The sequence below is a fragment of the Urocampus carinirostris genome, chromosome 11 (genome assembly GCF_059441175.1).
Source record: "Urocampus carinirostris isolate Australia breed hairy pipefish chromosome 11, RoL_Ucar_1.0, whole genome shotgun sequence".
NCBI classification, from domain to species: Eukaryota; Metazoa; Chordata; class Actinopteri; order Syngnathiformes; family Syngnathidae; genus Urocampus; species Urocampus carinirostris.
The window spans coordinates 29,173,494-29,191,525 of NC_142359.1; the positions used below are offsets into that span (position 1 = coordinate 29,173,494).

At 38.5% G+C, this 18,032-nt stretch overlaps 1 protein-coding gene across 5 annotated transcripts in view; it reads right to left on the minus strand.

Moving 5' to 3' along the window:
- Positions 1 to 168: 168 nt before the first annotated feature.
- The window catches only part of cald1a (caldesmon 1a), an 87,743-nt gene continuing 69,879 nt past the window's right edge, over positions 169 to 18,032 (minus strand). For 4 of the 5 annotated variants that reach the window (XM_088346827.1, XM_088346824.1, XM_088346825.1 and 1 more), the window contains 8 exons: positions 17,476 to 17,613; positions 13,656 to 13,699; positions 13,430 to 13,505; positions 9,776 to 9,919; positions 9,615 to 9,710; positions 6,987 to 7,055; positions 4,844 to 4,880; positions 169 to 2,843 (listed from right to left, as the gene is read on the minus strand). In XM_088346827.1, the coding sequence (XP_088202953.1) occupies positions 2,830 to 2,843; positions 4,844 to 4,880; positions 6,987 to 7,055; positions 9,615 to 9,710; positions 9,776 to 9,919; positions 13,430 to 13,505; positions 13,656 to 13,699; positions 17,476 to 17,613 (618 nt within the window). In that variant the 3' untranslated portion in view covers positions 169 to 2,829. Of the gene's footprint in view, positions 2,844 to 4,843; positions 4,881 to 6,855; positions 6,909 to 6,986; positions 7,056 to 9,614; positions 9,711 to 9,775; positions 9,920 to 13,429; positions 13,506 to 13,655; positions 13,700 to 17,475; positions 17,614 to 18,032 lie in introns of all 5 variants that reach the window. The other variant, XR_015851957.1, reaches the window with a different exon arrangement.

Consider the following 18,032-nt stretch of genomic DNA (forward strand, 5'->3'; position numbering starts at 1 on the left):
AGACACATTATGAGGCTACTGTACTTTAAAACTAATTTTTGAGTGAAGCATCACTTGCTGGCCAAATCAGTAACCACCGAATTAAATTCTAAACAAATGAATACATATGATTGAAAGCAATTTACAACAATAAAGACAATTCTAATTCCTAAAAGAAAATAGCAAACATAAGGTTGACGACTCTCAATGCCTTTATTCCGTTGTTGTCTCCGTGGTACAATGCATAAACATCACACATCCACTTTTGAAAGCGTGCACGACATCGGGAATGTTCTTCACAGGGACGACAAATGACAACGGTGTGTTGAATCACTTACACAACATTTCTGGTTAAAAAAAGGAAATATAAAAGAAACATCAACAAAAAAGGAAGAAAACACATTCATGAAATCGTTTTGGTCAAGCCTCTCCCGCTCTTTTGTGAGGCCTTGGAATGTTGATTGTCTGGAGCGGGAACACAAATCGATCGGGATGAGCTGAAACTGAGAAAATCCTTGTTCAAAAACTTTCACGTCAAAATTTTTCCTTCCCGTTGCAATCATAAGGCCGGATAAAGTACATAGTGGCTCGTCCTTGGACGCGAGAGGCACCCTGATTTCTGCTAGAGCGTGCATAAAAGCAAAAACATTTCTATTTCTAAAGTAAAACAAAAAAAGGCTTCCCGGCCTTTCGCCTTCATTTATAACGTTTGAAGGCATCTTGTGCACCTGCTTTAGAGAGGAATGTTTGAAGCTACAAATATAAATAAGAGCGTAATTAAAAAGTAGGTAATTGCCTTATGTACGGTGCCTTGCGTAAGCATTGCTCCTCCAAGAATTTTTTGACTTATCGCCATATTTCTGGCTTTAAACTTACGGATGGAAAGCTCAAAATATTTTTTAAGCAACATGTGAGAAACAATTGTGGAAAAAATAACAATTAAGTATTTTATATTGTTCCTCCCCCCAAAAAAGTAAAAAAACAGTAGGCAGTGCAAAAATATAAGCCCCTCCTTGACATACTTTGTACAACCTACTTTTGCTGCGATCACAGCCACAAATCTTTTGGGTATGTCTCACAAGTTTTGCACTTCCTGAAACAGACATATTTGCCCAATAATTCTTACAAAAGCTCAAGTTCCTTCAAGTTTAATCGTGATCAATTGTGTACAGCATTTTCAGATCTTTCCACAAATGCTTTATAGGATTAAGGTCTGGGCTTTAGCTTGGCTATTCTGACACCTTTACATTGTTAGTTTTACATCTTTACATTATAGATATTGCTTATGTTTCGCGTTGTGGTCCTGTTGGAAGGTAAACTTGCACCTTATTATCAGGTCTTTTGCAGACTCCCAAGATATTTTTGGACAGAATCGCCCTGTATTTGGCACCATCCATAGCCCCATCATTTCTTACAATCTTTCTAATCCCTGCTAAAAACAAGCTAACCAGACAGCATGATGGTGCCACCTCCATGTTTGACAGTGAGGATGGTGTATTCAGGGATGTACCGAGTTACTCCTACGCTTTGAATTCAGCCCAAATAGTTGAATTTTTGTCTCATCTGACCAGAGCACCTTATTCCACATTTTATTTGTGTCTCCCATCTGGCTTCCTCCGAAACCTCAAATGCGCCTTTTTATGGTATTCTTTCACAAAGGGCAAATTTATGCAGAGTACGACTAATAGTTGTCTCAAGCACAAAGTTGTCCTAATTCAGCTGTGTATTACTTCAGGTCTTCGAATAAGATAATGGGCATCTCTGTTGCTTCTCTGATGAGTTTTCTCCTTATTTTTGCCGGAAATTTAGAGGGACAATCAAGTTTTGGTAGGTGCAATAGTTTAATGCTCTTTCCATTTTTGCTTGCACAGTGCTTCTGGAGATGTTTAAATGTTGCAAAATGTTCTTGTATCCCATTCCTGCTTGAACATTTTCACAATTTTATCCCAGACAAGCCTGGTGTGTTCTTTGGTCTCAAGAATGTTCCGTTCTCCTTTGATACTATCACAGAGCAGGTGCATTTAAACGGAGACATATAGACACATGGGTGCACTGTCATTGTTAGTCATTTGGGTTGACATTGGATCATTCAGAAGTCATCAGGGAACTTCTGGAGTCAGTTGGCTGAGCTGAGAGAACAAGGGGCCAATAATTTGGCAACACCTACTTTTCAGTTTTTGTTGTAAATAAAATCTCAAGTTGAAAAAAGTTGTTTTTTTAGCTTTAGGTCAGTGGCAAAAAATGTGGCAATATGACAAAAGGGTTTAAGGGGGGCAACACTTTCACTTGGCACTGTATAGTCAACACTGCTCGTTGGCGGAATGTTCATGAATACAAAAAAGAAAGTAAAATAGTATAAGGCTGTTAAGATACCGTATGATGACCATATATGTTAACATACATTACCCAGACATAATAAACGTGACTCAAGCTAAATCCTACAAGTGCTTACATTCCTAATCCTGAAGTGGTTGCAATAAAAACAATCAAGTGTGAAGCTTTTGAAATATAAATAAAAAAAAAAAAAAAATAGAAGAAGATGGAACGGTTGTTGACGAAGAGTTGATCGACCGGGGAAATGTTATCGCTAAATCTTCTCTTCAACTTCACTGCAATTATCTTTTTTCGTTAACATCCAATTTTCACAGCATTCGGTTTTCTTTTAGAAAGCAAATAGAAACGTGCAAAGGCACCAAATGGCCAGCGTACAAAAAACTGAGTGATGTTGCTGTCGTTTTTTTTTTCTTCTTGGGATCCCTCTTTGGGATTGTAGTCGTGTTTTTTTTTTTTGGGTCATTAAGCCAGTCTTGGATTGTCGAGGCTCTGGCTTTTTAGGACTCCTCCTGGACATTAGTAGCCCATACCTGGGGAGCAAACACAAATTAAAGTCAATACAATTGTGTAATATGCAAACACTAGAACAAAGAATACAAACTACAGAGACTTAAAGTGACAAAACTGCTCAAAAGGGTGTATTATTTATCACACCTAGTGGTAAAAAAAATAATTACATGACATAACATGAGGCACATGTATAGGAAGCTGTATTTTTTTCCAATCATTTTTCTCAGTTTCTTTCCTTTTTTCATCGTTTCTTTCATTTCCCTTTCCTTTCTTTTCCGTTATTCTTTCTTGTTCCCTTTGTCTTTCTTCATTTTCATCTTTTTTTTCTAGCTTTTTCTAATTTTCTTTTTTGGTCTTTACCGATTTACTTTTTTCTTTATTCTATCCTTTTTTTAACTTTTTTTATTCCGTCTTTCCTTTCCTTTTTTCCTTATTCACAAAAGATTGTGCAAAAAATGAGAAGAAAACGGTGCTTTTTGGTCACTGAGTCTCCATATTTTGTTATATTCCTGGTGCTTCTTTAAGCACTCGTTTACAGTTGGACTACACCAGGGGTCGCCAACCTTTTTGAGGCTGAGACTGATTAGCGCAAAGGGCTACAAATTCGAAGTGCATTTATAGAATAGCAAATTATATTATTATTTGGTACAATGTTATTATTCTGTTATTGTTAGATTGTAATTATAAGTAAGGTTACAAATAAGCACAGTGACCTACTAAAACATTGGTTTCAAATAATCTGATGTCAATAATTTCTCATGCCAGATAGAAATCCACTTTCCTAGAAAATCACGAACCTATCATTAGTGAGCTATTTTCAGAACCATTCCGAGGGCTATTTAGGTGCTCTTGGGTAGGGGCTACCTGGTGCCCGCGGGCACAACGTTGGAGACCCCTACCCTACACATTACAGCAACATCTAGTGGTCAATTATACACACGGTTCCTTTTAAACAAAAACACAAATTAAATTATAAAAAAGGGGAAAGGAAAACAATATCATATATATATATATATATATATATATATATATATATATATATATATATATAATATGAAATCTGTGTGGATTAACAAGATATATCAATATTTTTTGCACAAAATCAAATAAGTACTTGCCAGTACGATAGGTTTTAGTACCTTGATACTTCTGCGATCCGTTAAGCATAACTAAAATTGCCTTCACTGGCTTAATTAGAAGCAACAATTGAAATAGCTCAGTTAGCTTTTATGTTGAGTTCAGAGTATTTTAGGTCAAACTCTCCATATTAAAGTGACTGTGTGTATTATTTGACCAATAGATGTGGCTGTATTGTGTGGTTGCTAAACATTGAAAATCACATTTCAGAATGACAAAGGACAATCTTAAGACTTTGGAAATGCTTTCGTCGTATAATTTAAGAGTTTCATTTTTAGGTCGAAAGTGGCCGCCTTCTTGGATGATTTAAAACAGAAGGGTATTGCTTTTTCAAGTCATTTTCTATAAATTCTATATCAATTAAAATTAGAGATTTTTGATAAATATTTTTCAGATACTCAACTATACAAGTTTATATACTAAATTCCTTAATATCTGTAAAACATGGCTACTACTCCTAAATAATAATCTCTTCATTATAATATTTTGTTACTATTATATCCAGAGCTGACAGAGATGAAATTCCTATTTCAGAATGATTAAAGCCAATTTTCAGATTTAAAAATTGTTTTCGTAGTAGCATTTAAAAGCGACATTTTTAAGTCAAAAGTGGATTTTAGACAACGTAATCACAAGTCATTTCATCATTTCCAAATGATAATTTTAAAAAAACGCACATTCAACCTGCTATCAATGAAAGACTTCAGCAGATGGTGCTAAGTCGACATAGAATTGAGAATTGTTTGATATTTATGTTTGGAATTTTTGTAGTTTTCATAGAAAAAAAACTGGCGTAGAGAGTCTTAGTATTTGGCAATAGAAGCACTAAATAATAGACAATATCCCCTTTAAAAAAAGAACAAGAAAAACAAAGTCTTCTCACCATTGGTGAATGATTTGGTCTCCCCTCTTCCTGCACCCTGCAATGCAAAAAACAGAAGCGACCAAAAATCACATTTGTCCATCCGATGGACAACTTCACCATCAAATGATCCCAGCAAGGAAAGAAATGTGACACAAGGTGATGATCGTCCCACAAAGCCCCACCCCCCTACTACTCCCCCAGACCCCATTGGAAGCAGATGGTGTAAAGAATGGCTCCATTAAGGCAATAAAAAGCCAAAGCAGAGTGCAAGTGGAACAGATTTGTGCTTCCTGGAAGCGAAAAGGCCAACGTGGTGAAAAGCTCAGAGTTAGACAAACTCAATCGTATATACTGTACTTTGGATTTCCCTTTTACGAGACAGAATTTACACTTAGCTGGCGTCTTGTTGGTTTTGTCGGGGGTCCGTGAGTTACGCTAATGACTGTTGATGTTTAACAGTAAACCTGTCTAAGAAACAAGCCTATAAAATCTATGACTTGTATTTAACTATAGGTGACCTCCAAGATAGGGGCAAAGTGCCTCAGGACGTTTGCATTTTACAGTGTGAAATACGTTTTTTTCAGCATTTCCCCTAGCATAAGACACGAGCAAGTTATTTTGCATGCCCAAAGACTTTGAAAATTTAAATTTTGCGATGTTCGTGTGTATGTTGAGAAACGCTTTGGAGATACCCGTCTGCTATTGGTCGATGTCATATAGATTGCTGGTCTGCAATTGGTTTACGACACAGCATCATGAAAATGTTGATATGCTCTTAGCTGAACTACCTCCCACAATGCCTCTCTCCTTCTTGGTCGGAATCCCGTGTGCCTCGTATAGACTTTCCAATTGGCAATACAATGCTGTATTCTTTGTAGTGTATTTATTTACAATGGGTCCCATGCTAAAGGGTGAAGCAGAAACATAATAACTGTTGTAATGAAGCTTGTGATTATCAGAAAATAAGAGGGCAAACGAATCGGTACTTTTGCCAAGTTTCATGGCTGTAACTCATCGATGATCGAGACTATTATCCTACAGTTTTGTTTTGACTGTAATTATCTGTTATGGGTCCCAATTCTTGCAGCAAAACCATGATAACATTGGAAACGAAGCTTGTGATTTTCAAGAAATATAGAAGAAACACAAGTTGACCATCAGGACTACCATTAAAAAATGAGGCAATTTAATAATGGAAATCTTCTATAAGCATAAACGAAAGTAGAAGTTTTAAAATCAGTTTCATTTTTAGTCCATCATTGGCGTCTCCTTTACTCTGCATCCACCCGCTACTTCACTTGATGAGCTCAAGTCAAACCAAAAGTGAATAACATTTTTCTTCTTCATGTAAATTTATTTGGAGTGTTACTCAATCCTAATCAATTATATTACACATAATTAGTCATTAATATGTAGCCTTTTATTCATTTTTTTGTTTCTATCTTGTCTAGCGGAGGGTTCAGAACTAATTACCATTGGTTTGAAGCAAAGATCTAATGCCTGCATGGACCAGCTGACAGAGATGGGAAACTGCGTGGCCGTCATAGACTTTCTTGACTAGTTTACAGGCTGGGGGTCTCGCTGCTGTCATGCACTTTCCGGACAAATTTTCAACATGTTACTTAGTGTTTACTATGCTTGTGTATAGTAATGCTAATTGTGATTCACCCTGGTCACCCTGGAAGGGGGATTACCACTTGTGAGGTCCTTTCTCAAGGTTTCTCTTTTTCCTCACGCTGAAGTTTTGAGTTGTTCCTTGCCCGCATGTTGGTTTAAGATCAGGTACTTGTGTAATTGTAATCCTGTGCAGTCCTTTGAGACATTTTTGTGATTAAGTGCTATATAAATAAATGTGACTTGACTTGAAGTTTCTATCCCCACGAAATCAGATTTCACTCTACCATCTCCACCTCAAAATGGATTTATGTGTATGCTGGGGGTCTACTGTAACTCAGTTAAAACTTGAAAATACAAAAAGCAAACATGTGAACACAGGGCAGCAAGGTGTGAAACATAAGTATTATTTTTACCTCTGCAGGCTTTTTCCAGATTATAACGAATGTGTCGACTAGCTATGTGAATTCTTTAAGGAGAAGAAAACAAAAGCAAAAATTGACTATCAGAACAGAGAATGAGAGAATTGTGCTTCACTCAAGCGTACCTTTGCTGGAGAGGAGCCTTTGTTTTCCCATAAACTCCTCTTGTTGGTCACGTCCACGGGCTTCAGGTCCTGGAAAATAAGCAGAATAATAAAAACTTAATCCTAGGCACTTAAGACGCTCACCTATTGCAAAATTTATAAGAAAAATGGGAGAAATGGTCACACTTGAAATTACAAAAATATTCACTTTGGTCTACGTCAGACCAAAGTGTTTGCTTGAGTAATGTTTTCCTTACTTATTTCATGCAACTTTTGTATTTTTGTACAATGGACTGATTTAAAAAAAAAAATCCCTGTTTATTTTCATCTCTGACCTGAGTTTCTCTGTTTTCATGGACTTGTCTTCTTAAAGTGCAGTGAACTCTCTAGAATAGCTGTATTTACAAATGTGCCTTTTGAAGGCAATTGAGTTTAAGGTATTGGAGCTGAATACCAAAGACGGAAGAAAATACACATATTTCGTGGTTGCCACCACACTAATGGAAATCATTTAGACTAGTCTTTTCCAACCAGTGTACTGCAATACATTTGAGCATCATAAGACCTTGTTTGGTGTCCCGGGGGAAATTATTACATATAATCTAATGGTCACAATAAATTTAACACTGCGTTTGATGTGGCGTGTACATTTCAAACAGTTCAGTGGAAACAAAACATTAAAGAGCAAAATTGATGAGTACAGTCATAGCTCTGTATACGAGCCCCCCTAGACACTAGAATTTTGATATCCGAGATTTCTTGCTTGATGTATGAGCGAAAATCCAATTAAAGAGCATTCCTAGGGGCTACCACTAGAGACCGCTCGAAACCACTGACTGCCACCATCAGCTTTGTCCCAGTTTATACATGCACTTCCCACTATCAGACGCTTGATCCCGCACCCTTGTTTATATTACGCAGCAAGTTGGTTATTACGTATTGCATTTACTTTTTGTGACATTAGACAGAGACAGGTAATGGTGTTTTCTGAAAATAAGAAAAAAAAAAGGATTGATTTGATCAATGAAATGTGGCAGGAAATCATAGACAATCATGAGCGTGGTGTGGTGTTTGGGCGAGTGACCTAGCCAAAGAATACGATTGGTCAACATGTCCTATTTGTACGCTATTGAAACAGAAATATGTCATCATGGCTATAAAGCTATGTTCTTTTAAAATCACAAATCAATATTGATGACAAGATGGAGACTTTAGTTACAAGGAGCTAGTGGGAGATAACCTCACGGAGGGCAGAAACCGCTATCTACAAGGAGTTCCATTTGAGCCAGCGTCGGGTACAACCAGAATGGATTTAGAAAATTCAAAAAGAGGAAGGACTCTTTGACCCGGCATGGGGAAGTAGTGAGTCGAGGTTACAAAGCTAAGGAAAGGTTTTTGCAAATAAAAGAAAATAAATGTCTTATTACTGTATTTTTATGTTCAATTTACTATTTGAGTGTGGTTTTCGTGATCAGGACGATGTTTATTATGGCTATTTAGGATTAACTGTGATGCTTTTGGGAGGCGGGAACGGATTAATTAGTTTTCAATTATTTCATATCAGAAAAATGTGATCGTTACACGAGAAATTTGATGGACGAGCACGATCCCGGAACAAATTTAGCTCGTCTATACAGGTTCGACTGTATTATTGTTCAAAAGATGTTTTAGTATTTTTTCATTTTTATTTAAAAGTGCCACGTTGTTCAACGTTGTATTGGAGCATTTTGAAAAAGACGGGCCAAATCAGGGCTATCAAACAGGCGGCCCCCGAGCCGGATCAGTCCCTCTAGGGGATTGAATCCAGCCTGCGAGGCAATGCTCAGAGAAGCGCAAGAGAAAAATGAACAGCAGGTTGAAATATATCCACTTAATGTTAACAAAGCCAGGTACCTCACCCAAATGATGTACTTGTATTTCTTTCTTTCGCTTTCTCTTTTTCTCTCTTTGTTCCTTTTAGTCTCTTTCTCTGTCTTTTTACCTTCTTTTGCTCTCCTTTCAGTTTTTTTTCTCTCTTTCCCTCTTTCTTGCTTTGCCGTTCTCTTTCTCCCCTTCTGTCTTTCTCTCCTCTCATTCTCTTTGGATTTTGTTCTTTCTCTCTCGTTGCGCCTTTCTCACAATTTCTCGTTTTATCTATTTTGTATCTCACATTCTCTCTCTCGCTCTTCTCTCTCTCTCTCTTTCTTTGTCCCACACTCTACTTTTCTGTCCCTCTCCTTCTCTCATTTCTTTCTCTTTTTTCTTTCTCTCTAATCTACTAGTCCGGCCCCCGAGAGAATGTTTGTTCTATCGTGTGGCCCCCTTAGTTAAAATGAGTTTGACACCCCTGATCTACATAAATGTTCTGAATGCTATAATCACGGAAGCCAGCAGATGTCACTAAAACACGCAAGTTTTTATTAAAAAGGCATTCTTTTTGTTTTCGCCATGGATGATTGAATTGGGCAAAGTAATATGACAACACTGCATCATAGACATGTGGGGAATTTATAAATAGACAGATTTTTTTTTTTGTGGTAGTATTATTCAAGCTAAATACTTTTCTGGCACCCTCAGCTTGACATATTGGAGTGATGCTCAACCAAGGGAAAAATGCATCCAGACTCTTAGTTTGAAGTTATGTGAGGTGTTACCATGGCGACGACCTACCGTCGGCCTCCCTCCCGTGGTCTTGCCGCTCTCGGGAGTTTTATTCAGCCAATCGTTGATGCGGCCCGCCACGCCCGGGTTGATCACGGTGGCTTCCTGTTTGGGCCGATGCGGAAGGTAAGCGGACGGTGCCGGAAAACAGCATCCAGGAAGCCTTTTACCTTGAAGCTGCTGCTGCTGCTGCTTCCCGGCGCGCTGAACACACTGCCTTTTTCCCACATGCTCTTTATATTCCGGATGCTGTCGGTCACCGCCGGAATGTCCGTGGCGCCCGAGCGTGGGATTCGCAACTCCTTGTTCTCCCGCTGCGGAGACAAAGTAGGCGCAGATTTTTAACAGATGGAACATATTCTTGCCACCAAAATAAGGCTCCAGGTAAATACTCTTTTTAATAGTCGACTAGTCACCAACTATTGAAACGATTAGTCGGATAATTATTCATATTATGTAGATTTTGCAGAAAGTGGACCTCATTATGTGGCAAAACATAATAAACACAAGAAAAATTGCTACATAGAAAAATACCCTTTTTTCCGCAGTATAAGGCGCACCCCCCAAAAATATTTTTGGTGATATTTTCTTTATATCGAAAGCGCACCAGACTGGTGGAAGGTGCATGGATTTTAAACTGCAGTAAGGGTTAGAGTTGCATCAAAAAATGAATAAGTACTGTATTCGTGCATTGATTGGTCAGCTGAAATATATCACTGATCACAATTGCATAATATTGCATAAAATAAGATCTAATGCCTTTTCAAGTATTGTATGTAGGGTTAGATTAATAATTGCACAAATACTGTAACGCATTTCCAATTATGTTCACATTCACAGTGAGAGTAAAAAGTATGAGATCCTTTTCTGATTTTGTTGATTTGCCCAATAAAATGGTCAGCATTTATATAGCGCTTTTCATTCAATGAAGACCTCCCAAAGCGCTTTACAATGTGCTTTACAATGTGCTTCACACACACACACACACACACACACACACACACACACACACACACACACACACACACACACACACACACACACACACACACACACACACACACACACACACACCAATAGGAAGTCAGCCATGCAAGGCGCCTACTTGCTTATTGGGGGCATTAGGGATTCAGTGTCTTTCCAGAGGACACTAAAGACATGATGATTCTATTCCTTTAATTATAGATACATTCTAACAGAGACAAAACATCAAAATAAAAATCTAGAAAATAGCTTCAAATAATATATTTTAAGTAGCAAAACACAAAAAAATTGACTATGGCCAACTCAAGTGCCCAAACACCCAAAAAAGTTGAGCACCTCGCCACCCAAGTTGGTTATGCTTTCGTCCCTCCAGATGAAACGGGACACCATACCAACAGAGTATTCTCTAATTCACACGCTTTCTCAGTTCCACTACTACTCCAGTTCTGTCTCTCACACTTTCATTTCTCAATCTATACAATCTTGTCACGCCTAACTAACTCCTCAAATACTTTATATAAAAAACATTTAATTTCCTTCTCAAATCAGGCTCCAAGTCTCTGCACCATACAAACAGTCAGCACACTCACTTATACAGTCCTCTCTTAACATCCATACTCATACTCTTATTACTTATCACTCTCCTCAGAGTACCTAAAACCTTGCTTGATTCAATCTGTGCAATACCTAGCACTCCATTCCACCAACTGCAGCCACATCTCAACCTCAGTACCTAAAGCTTTCAACTTCTTCCAGCACCTGCCCATTCAACCTTATTTCCAACGCCATGCCCACTCCATCACATTCACACTTGGTCATCTTACTTTCCAAATATTCACACATAACCTACACCTATCATGCACTCTTCCAAACTCCATTACCGTCGCAACTTTTCCTCAGAATCAGCCACAAGCGCTGTCATCTGCAAACAACAAATGACTTACCTGCCACACCGTTCCACTGTTATCCATCAACTCTACACCTCTGCCAAATGCTCTTGCATTTACATCTCTCACCACACCATCTATGTACACATTAAACAGCTATGGCGACATCACACACCCCTGTCCCACACGAGTCAACACAGGGAACCACTCACTTATCTCACTCCCTACTCTTACATATGCTATGTTGTTCACATAAAAACTCTAAAATGCTTCCAACAACTTTCCACCCACTCCATTCATTACCTTTACCTGCCACAACGCCTCTCTATTGACTCCGTCCTACGCCTTTTCCAAGTCCATGAAAGCCAAACAAACATGATCCACACATGCTCTTCCTTTCCTGAAATGATTCTGCTCCTCTATCACCACCTCATCTGTTCTTCCTCTCACTCTCTTAATCAAGACTCTTCCATACAGCTTACCCCGGCACAGCTGTATGGAAGAGTATTGATTTATATATAATTGAGGTATTCGATCCCACGAGCTAAAATAACATAATACTTGGTGACAAAGCCTTTGTTTGCAAGGACAGAGGTCAGATGTTTGTGGTAGTTAACCACAGGGTTAGCACACATGTCAGGGGATATTTTGGCCTACTCTTCTTAGCATATCTTCTCTATATCATTAAGGTTGGTAGATTGTTGCTTGCCAACTTCGACCTTCAGCTCATTGCATAGATTAATAAGTGGATTGAGGTTTGGAGACTGGCTGGGCCACTTCATGACCTTAATGTGGATCTTCTTGAGACACTCCTTGGTTGCCCCTTTGCTGTATGCTTCGGGTCGTTGTCATTGAAAGACCCGATCAAAGCCCATTTTTAGCTTGCTGGCAGAGGGGAGGAGCTTGTCCCTCAGAACTGCTTGGTACATGGCTCCATCAATCTTCCCACTGATACGGTTAAGTAGTCCTGTGTCTTTGGCAGAGAAACGTCACAAAACAAGGGGTTTCCAAATCCATGCTAGACGCTCGGCAGTCTTTTTGGTGTCATCTGCAACATTTTTCTTCCTCCACACATGACGGGTTGAGTTTAGACCAAATAGTTCTATTTTAATCTCCTCTGACCACAGAACCTTCTGCCAATCACTTTTTGCACCTTTGTAGTGATCATTGGGATACTTTAGGCTGGCTGCCACATGCGCCTCCTTAAGCAAGGGTACCTTTTTGGCACTGCAGGATTTTAATCCATAGCCGTGCAACGTGTTGCAAGTAGTCTTTCTAGAGACTTTGGGCACACAGCTGCCTTAAAGTCATTCACCAATTCCTGCTGAGTGGTGACAGGATGATTCTTTACAGTTCTCATGATCATTGCCACCCCACGGGATGAAATCTTCTTTGCAGAACCAGACGGAGGTTTTTTGATGGTCATGTTATATTTCTTGAAACTTTCTCACAATTGCACCAACAGTTTTTACTTTAATCCTAGAATCTTGCTAATATTTTTGTAGCCCATTCCAGATTTGTGCAGGTCAAGAATCCAGTCTCTAAGGTCTTGTTTCTTGAATTCAGTTAAAGAGTTGATTGGGGTGTCTAACTGGTCTATGGAAGCCATAATTCCCAATACATACAAGAGGATTTTATACTTTCTTCCCTCAATGAAATTAGAATGAATTAAAATATTTTCTTTCAGGCTATGTTCTTGATTTACTTTTTTAATATTTTGTAAATTCGTGTTAGAATACGTCTATAATTGAAAGTATAGATTCATCATATCTTTATTAGTAGGGCAAATCAATAAAATCAGCAAGGGATCAAATACTTTTTACTCTCACTCAGAGGCGCACTGGATTATAAAGCGCACATTCACATTTTTGCTAATTTGAGTTTTTTTGGGTGAACCTTACAGTCTGTAAAATATGGCATACATTATTACAGACGGGGGAAAAAAACTCTTACCTGAGCGGCTGAGGTGTACTGCTCCAGTCTGTTGTCAATCTTGGACACCACTGGAGAAGGGGACGCCTTTACTGTGCTGTTGCAATGGAAAATATCAAAACTTGCCTGAAAATTGTATAACTAGCCAACGGCCGTTTACATTCATCTTCGTCCAATTAGCAGTGTGGAGTTTTATGAGCGCACATAAGAGCTTATTTATTGATGTGAGGTGTTTTCTTGGTTTTACCTTTTCTGTGCTGACTTATTGAGAAACTCGGCACGCTCTCCAATCTGAAAAGAAAAAAAAACCCGGAAATAACTAGGCAAACTTTCACACAGGAACACTTTGCTGTCAGTTGTCAAGAACTAGTCAAGTGTTTGTCCTCATAAATAGCTTTGCAAATGCAGCCAATGAACCTTAAGAACAAACGGTGCCTTCTAAGAGCAGTCTGCTGACCTACAAACAACAGCACACATTATTTTTCCCAGTAACACCAAGATTACACACACACAAAGAAAAAACACAGCGACCATTTTTTGATTGCTGCTTGTGGGAATCTCAGAGGACTGTTTATGATGTAGACACACATAAAAAAAAACATAAGGGACACCAATTTATCTCCCTCTTGTTCTCTTTTTTGCTCTATTACAGACCAATATGGGAGTTCCCAAAATACCATCAACAGGAAATTCCCCATTCTCCGTTACATTCTCAACAGCTGCGGCCATGCGAAAGGCATTAAAGTAATCCTGTCTCTATCGCTATCTTTTCTTGCCATGTGCATTATTGGTGGCCGTTGTATTATTTAGCACCTCCTCGCATAGAAAAACAATATACTAATTCAATAATATTATATTAATAATAAACAAAAAGAAATGCACAATAATATAAACGTGCATTGAAAAAAAACCTCTCGGTCGAGAAATTGGCCCTTATTTTACATAGCATGAGCCTCACTTAGAGATAGCATGATTTGCCATTTTGCCGCTACGAGTAATCAAAAACCTTACGAATGGCTTGACATTTTTTAAGGGGGAAATAATAAAAAAAGATGGTGCAGTTTGGTCACTTCTAGACTCAGAAGTTTGTATTCTCCCTTTTGTTTTTTTAGCATGTGTTTCCGGTTGCACTACACAATACAGCGACATCTAGTGGTCAACTAATGCCAGGCTAGAAATTAAGACAGAGCTTAAAAAGGTGAGAAGGGTGTGGTATTTGAGTATAATGCACCCCTGATTTTTGATCAACTTGACGTAAACAAATATGCGTCTGTACCCGTCACTGAAATACAAATCATTGGAAAGCTTGAACTCTTGACTTGAGATATGATGACCATTTCAAAATATACTTATCACAGAAAAATCACGATCTGTCTGAAATAAGATACCTGAAAACTATAAAGCCGGCGTAACTCTCCTTAGACGTCATCTTGCAGTCATCAAATTCAATAAAAGTACGCAACCATGGCCTCCTTATATACGCAAGAGTCTAGTGGATCCAACCGTGTAAAATATCAACTCCAAAACACACGATAATGCCGACAGATAAGACATCCGCCTAAAAGCATGTCTGCTTTGTTCAAAGTTTCTTCTTGTAATTTGTTCGTTTTGTTCAAAAACTCCCCATTAAAAGTAAACAGACTCATCAGATGACTTTCAGTATATCTGTTAGCCTCTGACATTTTGATTGACACCTGGAAAGAAAAGTCAAACATTCACAACTATTTCACAATGTCTAAAAAATTGGCCAAAGTAAAATACACATTTGCAAAGGTTCTATTGTTGTTAACTCCTTGTCTCTAAATGGCCACTTTTGGAAATGCCTAAACTTAAAACGCTTAAACATAAAAAAATGTAAAATAATGTTTTGTTTTTCAGATTGTGATTACATTTGACAAGGTACCAGGTAAGGCTTCAAGCTATTGTCCCACCTGTTTTGTCCCACCGTGCTACACTCAGTTAAAGGTATTTTTTTTCCAAAATTAAAAAAAAAAAATAATCAGGCAACTAGAAACCTTCCATAAATGTGTCTTCCAAAAAGATTACTCGATAATAGTAGCAGGGAATATTTCACATTGGGAAAAAACTTCTTCCCTTTCAAAAGAGACCAAAACTGTCCATATTCTCCAAATGGTTTAAGAACAACTTTTTTACTTTGGGTACGTATTGGGCTGGGATTTTTACAGGAACGTTAAGTGATTAAAAATCGGTATAAAATTGTGTTTTACTTTTTCTCAGCTCAAACTCAGCATTGAAAGTGACAAATATTGTTGAATACATGCAGCCTTGATTTACATATTTTTTTGACAACTATGAACACAACACCAACATAACATTGTATTTATTTCATGTTGTTCAAAGTCTGATTCATCATCAGATACACTTAAGTTATTTTCTTTGTCGTTCTTTTCACCGTTTATCTTTCAGGATGACTTACATTCTCGAGCATAAGTCTGTGGTACAGTGAAGAAAAATGATGTCATAATGAGATCAAATCGAATGTCCGTTACAAAATACAGTACTCTTGCCCGTGTGATACTGATTTTAATACAAACATACCACCTCAAACGGATGATTAACTCTGGGATATCTCACAAACCTTTTTTTTTCAAATTTTCCCCAATGATCTATACCAGGGGTGGCGAACACGCGGCTCTAGAGTCGCATGCGGCTCTTGGCCAACAAGAATGCGGCTCTTTGAATCATCATATTTTCCATATACTGTGGCTCTTTGCCTCGTTTCATGTTTAGTTTTTTCCCCTCTTTAACACACTTGAATCCATCAGAGTTAATAACAAATAATGAATAATATTTTGAAATTAATTTGGCAGATTTGTTGTTTTTTTTTGCTGTTCCGGACAGATAACTGACTGCCAATCATCTGCGTAGGTTACGTCTAATGCCGGGAAATTAGGTAAACATTTCATGAGCGTGCAGACTGTTGCCCTGATGGTCAAAATGGCAAAATGCAAAGCGAAACGGAAATATGAAGATGATCACAGGGCATTTTAGGAAGAACGTGAAGATGCTTACTTTTTTGTTGAACGGAATGGCAAATCACTCTGTTTATTATGCAGTACAACTATATCCCATTTCAAGACTTCAAATCTTTAGTAATCTTAGCACAGCCCATGCTAATATTGACACAGAATTCCCCAAAGGTACTGAACTACCCAAGCAAAAATTGAGCACCTTAAAAAGCCAGGTAAAAAGACAGTCTCAAGTGCGTGGTGTGGCTCTTTGACTCTCACAGTTAAACATTTCGGCTATTTGTGTCAAACTTATTTGCCACCCCTGATCTATACTAATAACATAGGTCAACCTTTTTGACTTTAAAACGGTGAATTTCATCTAAAGGTCAGACATTGCCTGGAATACAAACTGTCCCCTTAATGTGAAAAGAACCCTCATCCAGGATGGTGTTTATTCCTCAGATAGCGATTCTCTTCGCAGCATGGATTTAGTTTCCACGGATGAATACGAGAGGTGGACTGATTGTTGAGCGGGCTGTTTATCTGCACCGATATTTGAGGATTTGCGGATATCGGTATCTGCCTGTTTACTTATTGGAGGCGCAGCCAAGCCGAGCCTTATCCTCCCTCTCCTACCCTCGGTTTCTGATGCTACCCACCCTGCCCCTTCTGATCGGATAAGCGAATGGGGGTGGAGCCACTAACGCAAAAAGCTGTCTCCATTCTGCATTTTCCACATTAGCAATTAGCAGCTTCAAAATACTTTGGACATGGAAGAGTGCACATGCACAGTAATGCACAAACTCAGTTACGTGTCGTACTGCATAGTTGTATACGCTTAAGTTCACGGATTTCGTAACCGCCTGGGTTGTCGGAGCACCACAGAGGATGCAACTCTGGTCAGTTTTCCCCACTGCTTACGGTACATACGCTTTATGTATATATATTACATATGCACAAACAAAGCCAGTTGTTAGTATGCACAGTGTACATGACAAACTAAAGCTAGATCTGAGGTAAGGTTGGAATAAAATAAAAAAAGATGAATGACATGTGTGTTGTGGACTGACGACAAAGGGCGAAAACCTGACTGACCTTGAGCGAAGAACCGCGTGGGCTGACACATTTGAAGGGTTTTTCTTCGCTGTCGATCGGGTCTTCCACTTTTTGCCGCTTCTCGGCCGCCTCCGCCCTCCTCCGCTCAATTTCCTCCCTCATCTTCCTTTTCTCCTCCTGAACCACAAACAGGGAAAACATATTTGTAGGTCATGTTCCTTTGCTATATTTCATGACCCATATCTATTATAAATGTAATTTCTGAAGTTGATTTTACAGTACAGTAGACAACATTTGTGTTTGAAACGGAAACAATATAAATGTTAAAAGCCAGATTAAAGCGAAATGCAACATATGTGATCATTTACATTAGCATTAAGCTAATGCAGTTTTTTTGTTTGATGTTCCTGGTGTGTTTCCTTAAGTTACATGCAAGTAGTATTTTGTGAGCTCACACTATGTTGTTCCAGGGGCGATTTTAGGTTCAGTTCTTTGGGGGTGCTTATCACCCAAAGCGTCTGGCTGGTTAAAAAATGTTTTGCATTTCACTTAAAGTGATTATGGATAATTCAAAACTGTTTAGGGGGAGGACCGGC